The 15,751-nt window shown below is 34.6% G+C and overlaps 4 protein-coding genes across 5 annotated transcripts in view; 3 read left to right on the top strand and 1 right to left on the bottom strand.

Annotated features, from left to right (window-relative positions):
• On the top strand, positions 5,013-6,421 carry LOC104702818 (homeobox-leucine zipper protein HAT9-like). Its single transcript, XM_010418738.2, has 3 exons — positions 5,013-5,547; positions 5,645-5,724; positions 5,843-6,421. The coding sequence occupies exons 1-3, from the start codon at positions 5,140-5,142 to the stop codon at positions 6,177-6,179; spliced, it is 825 nt and encodes a 274-aa protein (XP_010417040.1). The 5' UTR covers positions 5,013-5,139; the 3' UTR covers positions 6,180-6,421.
• On the top strand, positions 8,848-11,577 carry LOC104702816 (dentin matrix acidic phosphoprotein 1-like). Its single transcript, XM_010418735.2, has 2 exons — positions 8,848-9,063; positions 9,244-11,577. Exon 2 carries the CDS (start codon positions 9,258-9,260, stop codon positions 11,406-11,408), a length of 2,151 nt encoding a protein of 716 aa, XP_010417037.1. The 5' UTR covers positions 8,848-9,063; positions 9,244-9,257; the 3' UTR covers positions 11,409-11,577.
• Positions 11,493-12,801, bottom strand: LOC104702817. The gene has a single exon (XM_010418737.2). The coding sequence runs from the start codon at positions 12,709-12,711 to the stop codon at positions 11,707-11,709; it is 1,005 nt and encodes a 334-aa protein (XP_010417039.1). The 5' UTR covers positions 12,712-12,801; the 3' UTR covers positions 11,493-11,706.
• Positions 15,332-15,751, top strand: part of LOC104702815 (probable malate dehydrogenase, glyoxysomal) — a 3,412-nt gene continuing 2,992 nt past the window's right edge. Inside the window, exons 1-2 of one of the 2 annotated variants that reach the window (XM_019227936.1) lie at positions 15,332-15,580; positions 15,669-15,714. In XM_019227936.1, coding sequence (XP_019083481.1) covers positions 15,515-15,580; positions 15,669-15,714 — 112 coding nt within the window. In that variant the 5' untranslated portion in view covers positions 15,332-15,514. Of the gene's footprint in view, positions 15,606-15,668; positions 15,715-15,751 lie in introns of both variants that reach the window. The other variant, XM_010418734.2, reaches the window with a different exon arrangement.

Raw genomic sequence — 15,751 nt, 5'->3', positions numbered from 1 at the left:
ACTGGTCTGGCGGCCAGGGACCAACTCTTCATAATGAGAAACAAAGTTTATAATAAGTACTTGATTATTTATTACTAATTTAATAGTTTGACGTCGAAAAATTGTTATTATTGGTATATTACTATGCAATCATACATGCACTTCAAATCATTTTTGATCCGTCAAATTCAATACTTGCAGTTCTGAACTCCTCCTTTACCGGATTAATATCGTTACCGGATTAGTAAACTCATTCATAACGTTTAACGGTACATTATTAGTTTTATCCCTTTTTGTTCGACATTTTTTCGTCATTCATTTCATATGATACTAATAATCACTTTTCACTATATAACTTGTTCTTTATTTTTTTTATATATATCATACATATTTACACATCCATTCTTTCCTTCAAAATTACAGAAAGAAAAATTAAATATATTTTAGTGATATAAAGAGTTAATTTAACTTTTCCAATATCCATATAGTACAATATAAATAATTGTTTTAGTTCCTGGAACAAAATAAACCGTAAGGTTTAGAAATGTGTTACATGTTTGAAGAACTATATATATTGAGCAAAGCCTTTCCAACTAAGATTGCTGCTGATGATATAAATGGATTTATCTCTATGGTGGAGGTAGAGTATGCTTGGTTACCCACTAATTGTAAGAATTGTAGGCAGTTGGGTCATAAAGAAAAGCGTTGCTTACAGTCTACATCGGTTCTTCAAGTGAATATAGCTACAATTATTGAGTCATCTGTTGATGTGGTTGCAGGGCTTGTTAGTGAAAATGCTCCAAGTTTCGTTCCAGTTGTTACTCATGAGACTACTGCTCCTATTCAGATCTCAAGCATTGATGTACCAATTACTAATGGTTCTCTCTTACCAGCGGGAGATTCAATCACAGCTTCACCAACTATTGTAGAAGAACACAGATTGTCAACAATTGTCTCAGTCACTGAGAATGTTTCTATTTCTAAAACTGGTCCAACAACTTCGTTATCCATTAAGTCTCCTATTCAAGAAACTGCTCATATTTCTTCAGCTATATCTCATGCTACTTTCCAAGGGGGAAGTAGTAAACAAGCTGAGATTAAATTTGGTTACAATCAGTTTGCCTCATTGGGTTCTACCGAAGGAGAAGAAGATTTGTCGGAATCAGAATCGGATAACAAAACTGAGCCGATGGATCTAATGACTCCTACAGGTAAAAGAATTCTTCGGCAAAGACCGGTTAAACCATCAGCAAAGGTAAAAGAAACTCTTAGTCATAGAGGTCGTGGAAGGGGCAGAGGTCGTGGGAGAAAAAGTGGTCGTGGCTAGTGGTTTACATTATCCTATGTTTAAATCAATCGAAGCGGTTGATTTGATTGTATGTGTGCATCTTTTGCACCCCGTTTTCTAGCACTTGTATCTTTGTAATCTGTATTTCTTAGGTCATAGCTCTTTTTAATAAAAACGGTTTTTAGAAAAAAAAAAAAAAAAAAAACTATATATATTGAGTTTCGGTATGAACTCTTCCGGTTTACAAGATAACTAAGTATATATAAAAATGTGAGCTAAATTCATGTATATTTACACAACATCAAAGTCCAATAAAACTATAGCTATAGAAATAAATCCGATAAAAAAAACTAATGGACAGATTACCAATTCCACGGTGCGACGTCATATTAATTTTTGTAGTTAAACTGGTGAATTATTCTACTNTTTTTTTTTTTTTTTTTTTTTTTTATCAATTTAATATGATCCATCCATGAACTTTCATCATTCTTATCATATTGATAACTCGTTGTACGTACCTACAAAAAGTCAAATGTTATACAATGATGATATGAAATTGACAAATCGCACTATTTTATTTCGTAATAATAAACTGATTCCCTTAGCTTGCTCGATAAAGAAGGAAATTATGGTTGGTACTTTTTTCATTGATGTAACCTTTTATCTCGTGTGTCAGCTACTATCAAGGATTAGGGGGTAGAACATATATATTTTGATTAAGCATAATAGTTTGTTAAAGAAACAATATAAGAAAGTGATAAATTAAATTATAGATGAAAAATAGGGATAGAAGATAAAAACAATAATAATGTGCGTAGGATGGATGGGTAACCTAACCTTGGTTGGACGAGTATAGCCGACAAAAGCATTATTGGGACGTGCCGAAACAAATAACAAAGCTGAGACCAAACCGATTGGAAGGTTACACATCAACTTTTCTAAGTCAATTACTCCAAAGAATTTAGTTTTATAGTTGACGAATCATAATTAGCCACATATTTTTTCATTTCTACCCACTTTCATTGCTCTCTTGATAGTTCTAATGTTACGTCAGAAAACCAAACAAAAAGTGATTTTAAAAGGTGAGCACCCTCTTGTGTGTGTGTGTGTGTCTTTTTTTTCCTTTTTTTTTTTAAACTAATTGGACCACACATTGTGTGAACTAATTGGAATCTCGGATTTAAATTCGGTAATGTAACTAGTTATATTAGCCTTATAGCTTGACCGAGTCTTAATTTGTGATGTAATGAATGTTTTAAAATATAATCGTTTGGTTTTTAAGACCGTGCTAAATCAAATAACATTTGCAACACTTATAAATAATCTCTTTGTTCTTATTTTATCATAATTTAGAAAGAAAAAGTTGACCTGCATAATATATTACAAGTTTACAATTATTATTCCGTACATGTTGGTTTCGAAATACGACTGACATTTTTTTGTTTCTCTTGTATGTTACATTTGTTACATCGATTTTATTGAGAATGCGGGAATGTGATAAGATGTAATATGGAATTCCGAAAAATACATTGTACTTCAGGATATAACAAATAATTGGTATAGTAATGAATCACCTAGCTTGTTTAAACACTTTTGTGGAAATAAAGTATATGCCTAACTCTTTCCAAAAGTTACTAAATTAATTGTTGAAAGAGATCAAGAAAACCAAACCTAAACAAGATGGTGGGGATCACTATCCATATGTATCAAATCAGAAGCACTTAACTAAAATATATAATATCTAACTAAATAAATGAATTGGACACCAAGGGCCAATGTGTTTCTATGTTAAGAAAAAGAGGCTGAAAATTAGTGGGTAAACTGACTTGTTGTCCGTTATTTAAAGGCTTAATCACTTTCTTATTACTATTAGTAGTTATAAATTCTAATATACAATTATAGATTTTGCCCAGGACATTTATTTTATCTCACTTTATGATATTCTAATTTTTATATGATTAATCTATGAGGATTATGATATATATCATAGAGAATTGAAATCGTTGCAATGAAATTAAACTTATCTATGAAGGAGATGAGATATAGAATCATTTCTTTCCCCCCAAGTATCCGTATTCACATTCATATTATTCCATATGTTTCATTATAAATGCCGTTTAAAGTTTTTTTTACATATTAAGAAAGCAATTATTTTTTTTGTTTTATCTGTTATTAATATACTATACATAAATTTAAATACATTAAAATAACTAAATAAGAGGGGAAAAAACTAGAACTCATATCAAACATTTACATTAAAAATAGAAAAGAAAATATTTGTTTTGAAACAAAATTTTAAATATAAAATGACACTAAACATGAAACGAAAGAAGTAATTAATATCTAGTCACTTTTTGTTAGAGTTGTACAATAACAAAAGAACAATGCATAACCACATAGATATTTATTATATACACGCACACACTTAGGGTCTGAATGGTAACCGCAGATTTAGTAGTGCGGGACAAAAAATTTGATAGTGCGGTACGATTCAACTACGGTACATGCGGGACAAATATATTTGCGGGACAGTGAGGTTATTCCAAAATAAGCGGTACAAAATAATGTTTGATTGGTGAAAAATAATTTGTGGTGCAGATTTCATATTATTTTATTAATAGCTAGTATAATTATATATTTTTATTTCTATTAACAAACAAAGTTTTAATTTCTGAATTTTAAATACTAAAACTTATTTAAAATTAAAATTTGATTGGTAAAATAATATTATAGTTCATAATTAAAAATGTGAATGGTAAAATAAAACAGATGTAGAGTATCATTAATAAAAATGTTAGAAAATATATTAATAATTAGTATGTATATATATTTTTGTTTTGTTTTATTGAAGAAACATTTTCATTTAATTATGAATTTTAATGATGATGTACAATAAATTTTGTCTTATAGAAAAAAAAAGAGAAAAATGTTAAAAAAAAAAATGTTAAAAAAAAAAAGTGAGAGAAGAGGAGACAAGTAGAAAAGAGAGTGAGACAAAATGTGTATATATAGACTTGTAAAAGAACATATACATAATGATTTATAATAATAAAAAAATAAAAATAATCAAATGGTTATTGACAAGTGCGTTTTTTTGTTGGACCACAGGGTAAGAAGCTGAAGCCAATAAAAAAGCGGTCCATGCCTTTTTTCTTCTTCTTTTGAAAACCGCAGTTTGCTTTTTTTTTTTTTTTTTGAAGTATGAAAAAGTGTTGAATGGTAAGATGTGTGCGGATTTCAAAAATACAAAATAAAATACACTAATTTTGTGTTACCATTCACAACCTTAGTAGATAAAAATGAACGAAAGTTTTAAATTATAATATTAAGTTGATATTCATGATATGATATGATAATTCTTTTTTTTTTGTGCAGACATGATATGATAATTTTATTCACCAAATATAAAATATTAATTATTTTTGGGAAATTTTCTCTTAGTGGGGAGAATAGTAGCAAGTGGGATGCTCATTTGGTCAACCTTTACAAGTGAGAAAACTAAAAAAAAAAGTAGAGAGAATTGTGCCATCGACATTATCCTTTTTTACCCCATAGAAAAAATTACCAAGAAAATAAAATCATTATTTTGAAATAAATAAATCATTCCATTACACCAAAAAAAAAAATCATTCCATTGATTAATAATTAAATTATTAGCCATCACCCACCTATCATTTTTATTTAAACTTTCAAATAAAAATAAAAATACTTTTCTTCCCTTCTTATTAAGAAGCCCCCCTTGGCTTCATCTCCTCCCATTATCCTCTAAACTTCATCAAACCAAAAAAAAAATAAGAACTCATTTCTTTTTCCTCTCGAAATCCCAAAGATAGATAAAATTTACAAAGTCATATTTTTTCATTTTTACTCAGATGAGTTTTGATGATTCATGCAACTCAGGTCTTGTTCTTGGATTAGGTCTCTCACCAACTCCAAATAATTACAATAATGCCATCAAGCGATCTACCGGTTACAAGCTCGAGCCCTCGTTGACTCTAAGCCTCTCCGGCGATCCCTTGTTGACGGTGGTCGCCGGAGCTGACCAGCTTTGCCGTCAGACGTCATCTCTCAGCGGAGTCTCTTCTTTTTCAAGCGGGAGGGTGGTGAAGAGAGAGAGATACAGTGGGGAAGAGTCACCGGAGGAGGAGGAGACTACCGAGAGGGTTGTAAGTGATTATCGTGAAGATGAAGGTGTTAGTGCTAGAAAAAAACTTAGGCTTACGAAAGAACAATCTGATCTTCTTGAGGAAAGCTTCAAGCACCATAGCACCCTTAATCCCGTAATTATATAACCTTAATCCTAATTATTTTAAATTACTAATCACTTTTGATAATCCTTATCTAACATGACTCTTTATTATTTTATTTTATTTACAGAAGCAAAAGCAAGTTCTGGCAAGAGAGCTGAATCTAAGGCCTAGACAAGTTGAAGTATGGTTTCAAAATAGAAGAGCCAGGTATATATATTAATTATCACAATATTCATTTTTTCATGTCTCTTGAATATAGTCAGATATTTTTTCTACGTGAAATTGTTTTATTTAGTAATATGTTTGTTTTATTTAATGAGAGCAGAACAAAGCTGAAGCAAACAGAAGTAGATTGCGAGGTTTTGAAGAAGTGTTGTGAAACATTAACAGATGAGAACATGAGACTTCGGAAAGAGATTCAAGAACTCAAAACCCTAAAATTGTCTAATCAGCCGGTTTACATGCACATGCCTGCATCGACTCTAACGATGTGTTCTTCCTGTGAGAGAATCGGCGCTGGTGGCGGCCGTAACGGAGGAGGAAGTGGAGGTAGTATGGCCACAACGGTGGTCGTCGATGGAGATAGGGCGAAAGGAGCTTTCTCCATCTCTTCAAAGCCTCACTTCTTCAACCCTTATACCAATCCATCTGCAGCTTGTTGAATAAAAGGAACTCGTTTTTTTATGATATATATATATATATATATTTTTTTTTTTGGTGGCATTTTAACTAGTAGGAAAAAGTAAGAACACAATAACTATGTTAGAAAGGGTAAGATGGGTATAGATGGTCTCTTCTACAATTCCCACTTTGTTTTTCAGTGGGATTGTTGGTTTGGGAAAAAGAATAGTTTGTAATTATTATTTTATTTGTAAAAAAAGGTGACAAATAGTTTTCACTAATCCATCTTATTTTCTCACCTTCAATTTTTAGTACAGTAAATCATGTTTGTAATTTAAAAAAAAAATTATATAACAATGTATAAATATACGTGATAATTTTTCCTTTTTTTTTGGACAACTACACGTGAGATTTGTTCATGCATACTAAATCAGCCGATTATTACTTTTAAGCTATGTGATTAGATCTTATGGGGCGGCATGTATTGATCATAAGAAAAAGAAAAAAAAAATTTGTAACGTATCATATCAACATTAAATCGGACAAATATGTGTGATAAGCTACAAGTATATTAAATTACAAATCTCAGTCTAAAAAATAAAACTTTCTACGCTAAAATACGACATCTATCTAATATAATGGTAGGTCATATTTAACATCACATTAAAAAACTAATACATATTTCGTTTGATCTTTCCTGTACTATATTGTAATGACCTTTCAAGCTTGTATATTAATGTTCATTGGATTATTTCTACAAAGAGAAAGAATATTATATTATATCATGTCAAAATTTCTGATAATTAAGACTTTATCATAACAAACAAATTTTTATAAGTTAGATTCATCATTCATCCAAACAAGGCATTGGTATCATTTATCAACTTGATTTGTTTTTGAATTCTTGAATCCAAAAACGGAAAGAAAATTGATGGAGAGATTATGTTTTCTCACCAATAAATAAAAGTTATATAGGAATATTAAACAGATGGGAAAGCCACAACTTGTGAAAAGGGTATATATAATTTTAGTAGGCCCAACTTTTTTTTTTTTTTTTTCTCTTGAGTAAAATCCAAAATTGAGTTGCGGAATCATATTAAAAAGGGAATGCATTAAAAGGGAATGCATTTCTCTTCTTTTAATCAAGTGTTATATTTATGGATTCTCCAAAGAGAAAATATTAAAAAAAAAAAAAAAAAATTGAAATCATTGCATGGGTGTGAAGGATTTTAAGCGAGAGAGAAAAAGGGTGTGGAGTTTGGAGGTTAGCTCACGTGTATTGATGCATCACTTAAGATCACACAAACAATAAGAATACTAGACCTTTCGGAAAACAATAATAACCTTTCTAATATTTTTTATCGCGTGTACTCAATATATAGACCTTTCAGAAAACAATTTATCTGTTTAGTATAACAGATTTAATACGTTTTTAAAAGGAGAAAATATGAGAAATATATTGGTCATTGTATTTAAACTCTGTCGGCTAATATAAAAGTCCAGAAACTAGCTATGAACCAAAGGAATACTGAAGAATAGTTTTCTTTCGTTATGCTTTAAGTTAAAAAAATAATAATAATATNAATAAATAAATTCTATGTTTTAAGTTATTCAAATGAATATCTTTATATGGGAGGTAAGGTGGGGCATGCTTCACGTGATCTTCTCTTCTAATTTTTCTCACGCTACCAAGTTTATGAAGATATATTGAATTATATGCCCTTTCATATAGTATCCACATTTATCACATATTCACATACATGATTAAATTGATGATTCTTTTCAATTTCACTACGGCCGCTACGCACATGAAACTCGAATGTCGGCCCTAGCGATTGATGATGATTAGGAATATAATGTCCTAAAGACATGGACTTTTTTAGTAGAGAGTTTAGACACGATTACATTGTGATTGTGCAAACACCCCAAACGTTTTCAACCCCTTTTTGTCTCAAAGTCATACACGGTTGCTAGTTACAAACATCCTAAACATTTCCAATATCCATTACTTATTTTTATTTTTTGTTACTAAAAAATGGAGTTTTCCATTTTAGAGATGAGTTTTTTACTCTAATCCATTTATCTATTTTCACTGTGTATTTGTTAAGACTAAAATTCAACTCAATTATCTTATTTTAAACATAAACAATAAATGTATTTTAGAGATGGAGTATCATATTATTTTTGTTTAAAATTAATTGTAAAACGAAAATACATCATACGACATAATTTTTTCATCAAATGATATTTTTTCAACAAATAATCTTAATAAATCATGGAAATGCTCATTAGGTATCTTTATTTTTGTTTTTATCGTTGACTATATTTGTAACATCCTGAGTCCAATGTTAGGAGGATGCCGATCGACGTAACACTGTTGTCATGAACTGTTTTTGCATAACACACGAACTGAAATAAATCATTTTAATTTAAGTTTTTGAATAACAATACAATCTTATTGTACTAATTTTATTTTTGTGGGTTCAAAACTAATAATAAATGAAAATATTAAAGATTTTGGTAAAAGCATTTGATAGGTCGGTCCATCATAAGTTATTGAACAAAAACGATTGATGGGTCTATAGTTGACCTAGTTATTCTGATAAGCCCACAAGACCATCCGTACAGAAGTAAATACGACGTCGTTACAATCTGTCGGTGTTTTGATTGAGAACAAAAACGACGGCGTTAAAGCAGATTCACATGGCATCTTCCAAAAGTGTTAAAAGCTCTCTCTAAATTAAATATTTTTTTTTTCTCTGCAATTTGCTTTGATTCCAATTGAAGGGACGCACGATTTTAATGGCAGTTTAACAGGAACACTACTCTCTCTCTCTCTCTCTCATTCTCCAGATCCCAATTTTTTCCAAAAGTTGTTCATCTTTCTTATTTCCCCAGAAAGCTCAAGCTGCTCTCTTGATCAAGGTAAAGTTTTAATTTTTTTTAAAAAAATATACACTTTTGTTTTTGTGATTGATCAAAATTGAAACTTTTTGTGCTTAGATCTGTTCTAATCATTATGCATTTAATATTATGTTTAGATTGATTTTGGTTTATGAGAGATCTGAGATTTGGGATTTGAAATTTGATTCTTTGGGATGATAGGTTTTGGAGCAAGTATGTTTAGATCTTCACCGAGAAGTAGACAGAGATCAAAAGGTTTTAAGGTGAAGCATTGTATTCAATTGACTCTGTTACTTAGTGTTGGCATATGGTTGCTTTATCAAGTGAAGCATTCTCATGAGAAGAAAGCTCAGTTTGAGGAGAGTGCAAAGATTGTTGTTGGGGATGATAAAGTTGTTAAGCTTGGTAGGAAAGATCTCAACCCTCGTGTCGAGGAAGATGAAGCTGAGGATGCAGGAGGAGGTAGGAATGTTGTTGATAAGGAGAATGAGGTTGTAGAGGGAGGTGAAGAGGTTCAGGACAAGGAAAGTGAAGAAAGAGAGTTTGAGGAGAAGAAAGATGATGGTGGTGGTACTGGTACGGAAGAAAGCGAGGCTGTTGAGAAGGGAGATGATAATGGTGAGACAGAAGAGGGTGCAGCTGAAGAGAAGAAAGATGATGATGGTGGTAGTAGTACTGAAGAGAGTGAGATGGAAGGGAAGGGAGATCATGAGAAGAGTGGTACAGAAGAAAGTGAGGTTGAGGAGAAGAAAGACAATGGAGGTACTGAAGAGAATGAGAAGAGTGGTACGGAAGAGAGTGAGGCTGAGGAGAAGAAAGACAATGGAGGTACAGAGGAGGGCGAGGAGAGTAAAGAGAAGAGTGGTAATGACGAGAGTGAGGTTGAAGAGAAGAAAGACGATGGCGGTGGTACGGAAGAGAGCGAGGAGAGTAAAGAGAAGAGTGGTAATGAAGAGAGTGAGGTCGAGGAGAAGAAAGAAAATGGCGGTGGTACGGAAGAGAGCGAGGAGAGTAAAGAGAAGAGTGGTACAGAGGAGGTGACTGATGAGAAGACGAGTAATGAAGAAGCAAGAGAGAACAATTACAAGGGAGATGATGCTTCTAGTGAGGTAGTCCATGAGTCCGAGGAAAAGACTAATGAAGCTGAGAATAGTGAGAAAGTGGATGATCAGTCGGGTTTAAAGACTGAAGGAGTTGATGATTCTGTTATCAAGAGTGTTTTGCCGAACACAACTGATAATGGGGAAAGCAGTAGTGATGAGAAGGCTGGTTCATCCTCAGGAGGTAAGGAATCAGATTCCTCGGCGGGCATAAAATCTGAAGGTGAATCTATGGAGAAGAATGAGTTGTTGGAGAAGGAGTTCAATGATTCTAATGGTGAGTCTTCTGAGACCGCGAAATCAAAGGCCGGTTCTGGAGATGGAAGTTCTCAAGAGAGTAGGAAAGAAGAAGATGAGAAAGAGAAGGTAGAATCGTCTGAAGTGTCGTCCCAAGAGGAAAGTAAGGACAAGGAAAGTGAGACAAAGGAGAAGGAAGAATCATCGTCTCAAGAGGAAAGTAAAGACAAAGAAAGTGAGACAAAGGAGAAAGAAGAGACTTCGTCGCAAGGGGACACTAAAGACAAAGAACCCGAGACAAAAGAGAATGAAGAGTCTTTGTCCCAAGAGAAAACCGAAGAAAAGGAAACGAAGCCAAAGGAGAACGAAGAGTCTTCGTCGCATGAGGAAACTAAAGATAAAGAAAGCGAGGCAAAGGAGAAAGAAGAGTCTTCTTCCCAAGAGAAAGCCGAAGGAAAGGAAACCGAGACAAAGGAGAACGAAGAGTCTTCTTCCCAAGAGAAAGCCGAAGGAAAGGAAACCGAGACAAAGGAGAACGAAGAGTCTTCTTCTCAAGAGGAAACTAAAGACAAAGAAAACGAGAAGATTGAGAAAGAAGAGGAAACTAAAGACAATGAAACTGAGACGAAGGAGAAAGAAGAGTCTGTGTCCCAAGAGGAAACTAAAGACAAAGAAACCGAGCCAAAAGAGAAAGATGAGTCATCGTCCAACAACTCACAGGAAAATGAAAGTAGTGAGAGTGAGAAGAAGGAACAGGTAGAGGAAAACGAGAAGAAGACTGACGAAGACACAAGTGAATCTAGCAAAGAAAGTAGCAACTCAGATACTGAACAAAAGCAACCAGAGGAAACTTCAGAGAAAGAAGAAAGCAACAAGAATGGTGGTGAGACAGAGGTAACTCAAGAAGAACATTCTGATTCTTCTTCAGAGACTAATCTTCCTCAAGAAGTAAAAGATGTTAGAACTGATCTTGAAACTTTGCCGGATTCTGGCAATGGAGGGAACAATGAGAGTGCTGCGGCTGAGTAAATCTCATATGGTTGATCAAAATATACTCTCATTTGATGTTGTTTTAGTAGAGAGAGTCTTACGAATTGAATTTGTGTCATGTAATTTGTTGTAATCTTTTTCTTTAACATATTTACAGGTTAAGTCATTCCCAAGAGCATATGTTCTAGCTCTCTTTTTTGGTACCGAACACATTTGTTTTTGTCTTTAAACAAATTCTTGAAACTTCATTGTCCTACTCCTATCTCTTATGAAATCATATACTCGACCAATTTACATAACCCTAATGCGTAAGGCGCAAACATCATTGCTAGCTGATCTAACGGTCATAAAGCAGCAGATGCCTCAACGTCGTTACTTGTCCGCGTTTCCCATGATCATCATCATCCTCCGTACACGTGTCTTCATCTCTTCCGTCCATCCTATCACCGCCAAACGCGTACTCCACATCTCGCGACAGCGTTTGCTGCTGAGCACACGTGTCTCGATCTACACCGTTCATCATATCGCGGACCTCATCTTCCGTCCATCCTCCTTCCCTCAGCTTCCAAAACGCGTCGTCCAAACACGCCCTCAACCGCTCGCAGCCCGACGCGCTCCACCACCCGCGCGTGTTATCACGCGCCACCACATCCAACGATCTCCCTTTCTCCGCCGCGTCACTCCAGAACTCCACTCTCCTCCGTCGTATTCTTCTATCCACCGTAGGCATTTCCGATCGACCGAGTCCATTGAGGAATTCAGCGACGTCGCAACTCAGAAATCTGACCCCGTCTCCGTCAACTTGAAAAACTGGATTTCCCGCCAAATTTGGCGTCGTCGAAGGTACATAGAAATCGCCGTAGATGGGGACGAGAACCGGAGCGATCTCAACCAATTTCTTCACGAGGGATAAGGCCTCAGCGTCGTTTCCGGGTCGGATCCCCCAAGAGTCGACCCAGAATCCGTTTCCGGCGACGATTTTGGAGAGACGAAGAAGAGGGAGAAGGAGACGATTGCGGTTTGATCCGGTTCTCCAATTGGGGAAATTAGTACCAACCGGAAGACCGGTTTGAAGAATCGAACGGAGATCAACAGGGAAGGAGAAACCAAGAGAAGATTCAACGGCTGAGATCTCTTGATTGGTAAGCCCAGGTGAAACGTGGATACCGGTTAGAGATTGCAAATGGTTGATTATGGTTTTGTAGTAAACCGGAAACGGTGGCTCAACGGAGGAGGATCGAATTCGATCTGTGGTAATGTGGCCAAGCGGCCTTATTATCCCGGCAAGACGATGATTCATTTCTGTTTTTTTTTTTCTTTCTTTAGCTTTAAAACCTTTCATTAGTCAAAAGAGATTATTTGCTAATTATACATATATGTATAGAGGAGAACCAAATCTCTAAATCTTTCTTCATATGAATGATTTTGGAAATTATATGAAACGATTTTAGAAAGTTACTTACTAAGACGTTGAAATGCAATAAAAGGAAATTAAAAACGTGTAGACTATGTTTATTAGGTTTTTAGACTTTTACTAAAGTAACTTTTTCAACTCATTGATGTAGTCTAAATCTTTTTCTCTTTAAAAAAAAAAATGAAAGTTGGATATTTGGAAAGCAATCCTAATAAAATGTAACAATTAAGGAAGAACTTAAATGACTAGATTTTGAAAATCTTGAACTTAATCAATAGATTAATGACATCCTTTTATAAAATATTTGTCAAACAATTAAGTCGACCATTTTAAGCATACTTGGTATTTTCTTTGAGAGCCAGGGCCGGTTAGTGGCTTGAAGCCAAAAAAAAATTTATGGACCTTTTTATAATTGTTGTAATAATGTAATATATATTTTCTTAAAAAGTTAGAAGTCTAATTAATTTTTTTTAATCAAATGACAGAAAAACTAGCAATAAAAAAAATGTGTATACAACAAAAAAATTTTAAAAAATATGTGGTCTTAAAAACATTATTTTAGTTAAATCATATTATTGTTAAAAGTATTTTTGATTTTTTAGAGTAATGTTTATAAAATCTAATACATTACATGGCCTTTAACAAACTCAAAAAAAATATGGCCCTAAGCCTGGGCTTAGCCCGCCTGTACTATAGGTCGGGCCAATCGAGCCGTTACCACATTTTACCCATGGATAAACTTGATTCCTTGATGGTTACTATCCAGTTTTTACAAGCATTGTTTTTCATCTCCCATCCAACAAGAAGATCCAACGCATTTACTACGATCAAACTCTAGTAGTTTGAGCTCATAACCCCTCATTATTGTAACGGCTATCCTCCAACCTATTTAGACCTTTGTCTCCACTGCAACCTCTTTTCTTCCTTGTGTAATCTCCATTCGAACATTTTTTACCCTAATGCTTCAGAGCTTCTCCAACGGTGGGAGAGGATGATAGATTATTATTTGATCATTTTATAATAAATAAATTATTAATTAAATTTTAAATAATAAATACGTATTGACAAGTGGCAAGCAACGTTTCCTAGATTGATTCAATAAGCAACGATTTTCTCCTTTTCTCCTTCTTTTACTATTTTTCTTATCATATAATTATAGGAAATGGTTTGAGAAGCCCCCATTGGAAAAGCTCTTAGTGGGTCAATGCAACTTCTCCTGGTTCCCGACTCCGTGGGCCATTTACGTTGGTAAGAACGACCTACTATGACATCTTATTTAGTTTCCTTTTTATTTATCAAAATTTTGTTTTTTGCAATTTTAATCTTGTCAGCTCGATTGGTTTATCTCAGCCAACTAACACCCTGCTGATCTCGTTGTGCAGATTCCAGGAAATTCCATCTAACACCAGCGATCCAGAATTTGGTGCTTAGACTTTGCAACAAGCAAGTTCGTTGGAACACGTTTTCCCGTTCTCTCATTCTCGAAGCTCTCAACACTCCCGTTCTGGACTTTGAGGTTGGACTTGTTCCAGCACATCCGCCAGCTCAACCGGCTCTCCCAAAACAACAGCAACCCGGCCCTAGGACGAAGACGAGGACGCTGCTCATTCCTCCACACTCCGAGGTAACTTTTTACGATGACGTTATAGTCGCAATCTTTATAAAAAAAAAGATGTGTAGTTTTAACGAGTATTTCGATTATCTGAACAGCTATACATGTTGCACCTCGTATTTCCAGCTCTTTTTCAACCTCCACCCCATTGCGGATCATGACAAAAAAGCCTACTCTCTGCGAGCTTAGAGATCAGCCCAGCGCGCCCCGTAGGATACAAGTTGGTGACGTCGATGCTGCCCTGACCTTGGCACTCCGAAGGATTCAAGCTTTTGACTCTCGTGACAGAAGCGAAGAGGTGAATCAACTTTCTGGGGCTCCAACTAAAAAGACTGTCCCCGAGAAACTGATTCTGTGTTAGAGAATCCAAGAAAGGATTTATTGAAGCTAATGAAATAGAAAAGATATCAAATAGCTCATTGAGCTTTATTATGCAAAGAGATTGTAGATTAATATTTCATAAATGTGATGAAAGAGAGTTGTCTCAGTACAACTCTCAAGGTTACATCTCTTGCTCATATAACAATCCTATTTATATCACTTTCTAAGGAAACCCTAAGATACATGGGCTTGCAATAACACATTGGGCTTGGCTTGGACTTATGTTTGGCTTCTACCTTGAATGGTCTTAAATCCTGTTGCTCAGTTTACAGTCAAGCCAGAGTGAACCGGATCCTTCTCAACAGAAGAGGGCTAGAACCAAAAATATCCTATACATCTAAAGTTTCTATAGTCAATATGTGTAGTTGTGTACAACCAAAAAAATTTACCGTCAAAAGTTAGGTCGTTACCAAATGGACATGATTTATACCTTACCAGCAATAACACAACAAACTTAAAGATAGATAACTAAATTGTACCGGATGTTTCGTACCGGAATATTGTACCGGAAAGTTCGTACCGTCTCAAAATCACTTCCTAAAATAGATAAAGCTCAGTTCTTTCTTGCCACGCTTCCCAATACATGGATCCATTTTGACGCCATCTTCGTCTTCGTCTTCATCTTCATCAAACTTCGTTTCTTCCCATCACTATCTCTCTATACTATAAATCTACACATACCCTTTTACCCATTCGTCTCCTTGATCGCATAATCAGACCTCAATTTTTGAATCAGCTATGGATCCAAACCAACGTATCGCGAGAATCTCTGCTCATCTCAATCCTCCTAATCTTGATGATCAGGTTCAAATTTCCTTGAATTCTCTTTATTCTTAACCAAATTTTTGAGCTTTTTGTTGGTTTGATCCGATTTTGATGACTATGTGTTTAGATGGTTGACGGGTCGGGTGTGAATCGGGTGGGTTGTCGTGCAAAAGGTGGATCACCCGGATTCAAAGTGGCCATACTTGGAGC

The sequence above is a fragment of the Camelina sativa genome, chromosome 7, assembly GCF_000633955.1.
Source record: "Camelina sativa cultivar DH55 chromosome 7, Cs, whole genome shotgun sequence".
Taxonomy (NCBI): Eukaryota; Viridiplantae; Streptophyta; class Magnoliopsida; order Brassicales; family Brassicaceae; genus Camelina; species Camelina sativa.
Note: the sequence above shows the minus strand (reverse complement) of the source record. Positions and strands in the feature narration are given on the sequence as shown.